General features: G+C 38.6%; 1 protein-coding gene across 3 annotated transcripts in view; it reads left to right on the top strand.

The window, feature by feature from the left end:
* Positions 1–7,584, top strand: part of STK3 (serine/threonine kinase 3) — a 439,103-nt gene that overhangs the window by 57,785 nt on the left and 373,734 nt on the right. For all 3 annotated transcript variants that reach the window (XR_002099553.1, XM_019527988.1, XM_019527987.1), the window contains exon 6: positions 1,098–1,265. Coding sequence is in view for 2 of the 3 variants with exons in the window: in XM_019527988.1 (XP_019383533.1) it covers positions 1,098–1,265 (168 nt within the window). In the remaining variant the exon portion in view is untranslated. The remainder of the gene's footprint in view (positions 1–1,097; positions 1,266–7,584) is intronic.

Here is a 7,584-nt window from a genome sequence, read left to right as displayed (position 1 = left end):
CCCTCCCTTCCCCCTACTTACCAGCATGGAGTCCAGGTCCAGCTCCCTGCATCAACAAGTGGGAACTGCCCAAATTTCCGAAGCTGTCTGAATAGTTTCCAGATTGATTCAGACCTTTTAATGGGTCTCCTGATTTGATTTGGATTCGGAGATTTGACCGCCGAATCAGGCTGAATCTCCTCTGAATTGAATCAGCACCTGAACCCTCGGACAGCACTAGTAGCAGATACTCCTGCAGTTCAGTTAGGAGCAAGAGACCCTTCTCTTCTTTTAAATCAGCTCTAAGGCTGTATACAAATGTGGCATTTCTCTGAGAAGAAAGCCTTTGGTCCCAGGATCCTACAGACATACAAGTCCATTGCCTTGCTTTTCATACCTGTGTGAATACACAAGATAAAATGTGATAACACTTTTTGACGTTGTTGTTTGTATGCTGTGTGTATCTAAATTAATTGGACGTCCTTCAAGCTAATTGTGAGTCATTCCAAAGACAAGTCCTACCGCTGTGAGCTCTTGCTGGCCACCTGCTGGCAGAGGAGCAGCCATGCAGCTTGGAAGGGCTGTTTGTGTAAGTGACTGTACTGCTCCTGTTTTGATCTGGGTTAGAGCCTGGGACAATTAGGACCACCTCAGATGAGACGTCTGTTTACAGCCGAAAAGTATGGATGCCCATACCCAAAGATGTTCTATCTTATCCTGTGATAAAGTGTTGAATTTGTAGAAGTCTTTGATATAAAGTGGTTGAGGGTACAAATCAGTAAATTACGAGTAAAAATTCTTGTAGCAAAAATTTAGAAAGGAAAATAAATATAACAATCACATGAAACAGAAATTGGGACACTGACATCTTGGGAACCTTCTCTGTTAGTCAAAAGTGAAGGACTCTTACCCACTTTACTTCATATTTGGAAGAAAAGGGCTTCCTCAATCACAGATGTTACCTGCAAGTTTTGAGGACATATATTTGTTTGAAGAGTTGGGAGAGGGTCTGTATAGTGTTTATAATGAAAATGCAGTTGCAGTCTTATATGGAACAAATGTGGTTCATATCTCTGCAGTTAAATGCCTGAATTTTAATTGTACACATGTAATTACAGGATACAATGGCAAAACGAAATACTGTTATAGGAACTCCATTTTGGATGGCTCCTGAGGTAATACAAGAAATTGGTTATAATTGTGTGGCAGACATCTGGTCTCTTGGTATCACTTCAATAGAAATGGCTGAAGGAAAACCTCCATATGCTGACATACACCCAATGAGGGTAAGTTGTATGTATACCTTCCTCCCTCTGCCCCCAAAAGATATTAATGCTGGTATGATGAAGCTATCTGTGCAGTCAGGCTGTTACTTATAACAGGCAAAGTGGACAGTCTTGGAGTCATTAATCACTTGATGCCTGACTTTGTCTGCTCCCTGTCACTGTAGTTTACATCTTGTAAATAGAGTTTATTTTTACAGTATTTTTGTGAGGTTGGGAAGCACTATTGCTTGCTGTTTCAGAGATGGAGAACTAAAGCACTAAGAGATTAAGTAATCCAAGAATTCCATGTTAGGTTGAACCTACATCTTAAAAGTCCAAGTCTGGTGTTATGCCAGGACATGGCTGGCCAGATTGGAGACTGAGGCAGCCAGCCAGGACCAGGATGGGTAAATAGAATCTGAAGTTGAACCGGGTCAGGAAGCCAGAAGGTCAGTCCAAGAACAAAGTCCAGGCATGATCAGAGTCCATGGAAAAGCCAAGGCAAGAAGCCAGGAGATCAAACAGAGAACAAAGTCTAGGGGGCCTGTCAAATCAAGAAGCTGGGAAATCAAATGGAAAGCGAAGTCAAAGAGTAAGCCAGAGTGAGCAGGGAAGCAGTCTTGGGTCAGGTTGCCCTGTTGCCTGGACACTTCCTGTTCATGGTCTGGTGCTTATATTCTGGAAGTGGATGGGTCAGCTGACCCTGCCTGGCCACTCCAGTGACAAGGAGTAGGTGGAGGGTTAGGCACTAATGGAGGTTTCATGCTAGCTTTGACCAGGCTGAGTGGCTAACCATGAGGTGGCAGGCCAAGGCCCCAGGTTCAAGGCCGCAGCTTAACTTCTGGTGTCATAGCCATGAGGTCATCTTCCTCCTTTTAAAAGAGAGTTTTGACTTAAAGATAGCTAAGAACGGTATTCAGAATTTGGCCTGTTACCTGTTAATGTAGGTGTTTGTAATCCCAGAATGGTTTTTTTGTTTCTAAATTTAAAATAAAAATATTTTGCTTCATTAATTTAAATTTTATTGTGTAAAAATAAATGGGTAAGAGATAATTGGAGAAAAATACTGCTTTCTAAAAAGCTGATCGAAGGGTATTTTTCTAGATAGTCACCACTAGACATACCTTTGTTTATTGAACTGCACTATATTATAGCAATGTCTCTTAGAAAAGCCTTGCAAATAAGTGTGATTATTAATAAAAATGATTATTTCAGTGTGCATTTGCAAATAGAACCAATTTACTGTTATCAAGGCACAATGAGTTGTTATAGGCAGTGTGTTTCCCATGTGTTTTCAGCATGTTTAAATGTGATGCGCACACTTGATTATTGTATTAATTTTTTTGTCAGTGTGTCATGAGTCATCTTTATATAAATAAAGGGAGCCACAGCTGTTGAGTATGAAGGTGCTGTGCTGTTTTAACATGGTGACTTTAAGGTAACACTTGAATAAATTCAAGTGTTTTTAGAACGTGTGTGTGCGTGTGCACGCGTCTCTGTACATGTGTTTCTAAGCAGGAATGTTCTGCAGAGGTCTCAGTAACTTTTGCTAGCGAGTAGTTAAAGCAAAGCTACTGATTTGTTTTGTGGTTTGAAACATTATAGCATTTAAAGAGACAACTAATAAAACTTTTGGCAAAGCTGTTACTTCTGGCAAATTAGCTTTTATACTTAAAGACTGAAATGAAATAATTTAAATGAAAACTGAGATGAACAAAACAAATATTTTCAAAGTTTCTGTTTAATAGATGTCTTAATTTATGACCCGTTAACATTTTAAAACTATTCTGAAACACTGTATTGATTACATATTAATTATATTTGATTATATTGAGTTTTTCAATTGTACTCTTTTACATTAATGAAATCATCTTCGTTACATCTGGGTTCACTTTAACATAATTTCATGTAGTTACACTAGGTAATGAAAGGTAAGGACTAAATTATCAGGGAGGATTTTATAAGCATGACAATAGCTGCTTATAAACCAAAGGTCACTGTTTGAATTTGAAGGCTTGTGAATCTATTTAATTCTTGTAATCAAATGAATGATATCAAAGGCCAAAGTAATTTAACATAACAATTCTGGATTACACAGAACACATGTTCTTGTTAATAAATTGTGTTATGGTCTTTAAGGACTTGTATGCAGTTAGAACTCTTTTGTATATTTGATACCTACAGTTTGTCTTAATTTTTATTAGTGAGTTGTTACAGTGGTTAACAAGAAATACACAGATTTAAGTTGAAATAGTTTTCCCAGAGTTATATGATCTAACTTCACAGGATTCTTGGACATATGTAGATGCTTTCCTATTTTGTTTTAGTTATGACATACAATTGATATAGGCAAGCATGAAAGCTTGGGCAAATTTTCATTGCTTTTTCTGGATCTTGCTTGAGTTCTGTGGTATTTATGTAAAGCACAATTTTGTTACTTGGGAATGCTTGTTGAAATTATCATATGCACTATTTTGCTGTAGGCCGGTTGGCACTGCCACAAAGGTAATACACTGCCAGTAGGCCATTTCCTTGTCGACTGCATTTACAGTTTAATAGGAATATTACATGACTTTTTTAAACAAGTGTTTTGGCAGGGAGGAAATAGCAGATTCCATGCAAACAAGCATAGCTTCCTTCCCTTAACCACACTCTAGCTACTCCAAAAAATTGTACTGAGTTTCAGATTAGGGAGGGAAAAAAAGCATTTCAGGTTGAAAAATGGCAGTGATATTTCTTGGTACTACTTGTAACATGTTTAAACTTATGGTTCAGCATTTGTGAATATATATGTTTAAGGAGTGGTATTTCATTTATTTCTTTTGCAGATCTGAGGCTGATATGGTCTGGAACCACCTTATTTATTTGGCTTGGGGTTGTAAAGAGCATGACCATCAGCCAAGCCAGTAGTCTAAAAGTAGCACCCTTTTCCATCCAGGCAGAGGCCTGGGATTTTCTCACACGTTTGATGTCTAACTGTGTTCACACTGCTGGCAGCATTATATAAAAATGCATTCTTTGCTGACATACTTCAGGGGCAATGTCTGTTGTTCTTCACATATTAGTGTTTACCTCTATACTACCTCAGAGGGGGGAAATATTGATAACAGGCTGAGGATTGCTTTTGAAAATGGTGAAACAGCCACTAGAAATAGCTGTGATCAAGGGTAGGTTATGGTAGAGACATAATGGTATTTTGATAAGATTATTTACATATATCTGAATTTGAATGAAGTCACCATGTGATTTACTTACTCTTTCCCATTTCTTGTTTGCATTATGACCGTTATTCTAGAACAGAATTTGACACTGACAGTTCTGCTTTTGTCAGAGTAGCTCTAGACACCTTCTTCAATGAAAATTGGTAAATAGAAGTTTTCTTGATATTCTAGCAGTGTTTTTCCTTCCAAATAATTAAGTTGCACTACATTGCACTGACAATATTTTCCTTAGCAAACGTTCTTTAGCAGATAAAGAAGCTATATTTTACTAAGCTGAACAAGCATCTTTCCCAGTTTATTAGTTAGACCTAGTTTGTACACTGTGTAGTCCAAATTCATGCTTTGTTAACAAACAATTCAGCAATAAGTTGTCATCAGGTTCATAGTAAACCTTCTCTCCAGGATTAGTTGTTTGTATGTTTCCTCTCCCAGGACTGTTCAGCACATACTCTAGATATATTTGTTCCTTTGGGATTCCACCCAGAAGTTCAGGTAAAGACACAACTGCTTATCTCACTGAGGCTATAGGTAGGTGTTTAGTTACAGCGCTGAGAAATTCTTAGCGCTGGAAAAATAGGTCTGGGCTGGAGCATACAGGCATTCCAGCTGGAGAGCTACTTGGATACCCTAAAGTGAGCTCTCCAGTTAAGGAGGTCAGAGGGCTGCTCCTTAGGTTCCCCTTACCCCCATTGGAGCTTAAAGATTGAAAGCCTGCCCTCTCCCCTGTCATGGAAGGCTGTCAGTAAGCAACTGGCAGGAGCAGCAGGGCTTGACTAATCCCTGATGGAGAACTATGGGATACAGAGATTCCTCACGACTTCTCAGAAGTGTATTGGCATTTGAGCTGATGTGAGAGAAAAGAGATCTTCCTGGTGGAAGTGCTCTCTTTTTTTGTCGAAGAGTGCTCTCTTCTGCAAAAAACCCATTGAATGCTTCTATGCTAGCTTTTTTGTGCTAGGAGAAAGTTGTTTCTCCCACCACAGAAGGAGAATAGCCGAAGTCAACTGACCTGTCTTAACCCTTCTCCAGCAGGATCAACACCTTGTGACAGGATGGGGTACTTCAGACAAATACCACCAACTTTCTACAGACATCTTACTTTTTTATTCCTTTCATCTTCTTTCTTTTCAAGCTGCAGTAACTCAGGCTACTGTGGTATGGAAGAGGTTGGTGGTGGATATATTTTTTTCAATATATCAAAGCACTGGCCTTTCTGTGGTGAAGTTTGTTGGTAATGGACATGTGGACATCATATGTTCCACAATGTATTGTAGGAAGCCAAATGAATTGTTTCCATTTGCCTTAAGTCCAATCATGAAATTTATTTTTCCATGGCACTTACCCAGATCATCCATACCTCCTGCTTAGCTTGTGTCACTTCCACCACATGCTAATCTGCTTATGATCTCTCTTTTTCCTTGATGTATCTTATAACAAGCTGCCTTTCTCCATGAAGCTTTTAATGCTTTGTATACTGCATTATAACTATAGATTGGAGTTGGAATTATTGCCATAAAAATGGAAAAGTGAATGAATTTGTGGTGCTGGGCATCATATCTGTATGGAAGCCCTTGTTCAGGTAGTAGGCAATTTTTTGTCTTTTTTGATTATATACTGCATAACGAGGACAGGAAAAATTGGTGACTTGAGTCATCTTGATGCACAGTTAATTCTAGCTGAAAAATGCTAGAATAATTCCACTGGTGGAATAGCTCTATCAATTTAATTGATGCATTAAAGTTGGGGTTTTTTGTCATCTTACATTTGGACTTTCTTGAACCAACCTTACTGTTCATAGCATAGATTTTATGAGCAGTTTTATGACCCTAAATATTTTACAGTTTTTAGAATTTTTTGCAGTTTTGTACAAAGGAGTTCTTGGTTAGATGTAAAGAGTTCTCTCTCTTTTTTTAAATCTGTGATATACTGTACAGTGTAAAATGATGTCAGAGACCAGGGTTTCCTTTTTCCATAAAGTCCTTAGTTTTTCCCATTTCATTAGGTGTGAACTTAAACTGTAAGGATATTAGAATCCTTATCCTTAATCCAAAGGAATAATTACAATAAACAAATGGTACCTCTGTTGTTATAGTCTCTGTTCTCTTATCTGGTAGCTAAAGGCTCTGGTTTTACTGGTCTTTAGTTTTTCATAGTCCTGCTGTAGACTTATTAGTCCTAGAGAAGGGAAATCATGGTTAAATGGTTTTGTTTCTTGGTAATGTGAAAATTGCTTCAGTTTTTGACTTTCAGCTGGAGTTTATTATGCTGATTATCAGTAGTATCCATGCAGTGGCTTCAGGATTACTATAAGATGGTGGTGAAGACCGTATCGCATACGAAGAATATTTATTATCTTTTATCATTTTTATCTATCACTTTACTTATCATGCAGGTAGTACGTGCAAAATGCTGATACACGTAAAAAGCAAATAAAACGAATCCCAAACTAAACAGCTATAATGTGAATAATTGTTTGGGATTTTGAGGCTTCTCTCGCTGTTTTAGAACATTGTAGATATTATCTTGGTGTTTCCAGTATAAAACTTTGTAATATTTGCACACTGCTATCACAAGATGGGATCCATCTGACAAGAATGGGGAGAGCATCTTTGGGCGTCACTTGGCCAACCTAGTAAGTAGGGCTTTAAACTACGGTCCATGGGAAATGGTGATCAAAACACTCCAGCAGCAGAGCACATAGTCCAGAGGGGGAAGGACTTGAAGAAGCAGCTCAATTCTGGGAAAGGGGCAGAGGACTGCAACAAGTGGCACAAAAGGAAAGCAAAGAGGTCAAAATGCATCCAATGCATGTATACAAATATGAGAAGTAGGAGGAATAAATGAGATGAGTTTAGAAGCTGCAGCCTGTGAAAAGAACTATGATCAGATTGGCATCACCAAGACTTGGTGGGACAGCTCTTATGACTGGAATATCAACGTGGAGGGTTGCACTCTGTTTTGGAAGGACAGGACTCTGAGAGAAAGTGGTGGTGTTGTCTTGTATATCAGAAATGCGTGCAGTTGTTCCCTGGTTCAGGAGGAAGAAGGCAGCAAAGCAGAATGCATTTGGGTGAAGATGAAAGGTTTCATAGTTGGTAGGGTTGGAAGGGACCTGAGCA

Source organism: Gavialis gangeticus, unplaced genomic scaffold (assembly GCF_001723915.1).
Source record: "Gavialis gangeticus isolate Ggan-Ray unplaced genomic scaffold, GavGan_comp1, whole genome shotgun sequence".
Taxonomy (NCBI): domain Eukaryota; kingdom Metazoa; phylum Chordata; order Crocodylia; family Gavialidae; genus Gavialis; species Gavialis gangeticus.
The sequence above is the reverse complement of the archived record's forward strand: the minus strand, read 5'-3'. Positions and strand labels throughout refer to the sequence as shown.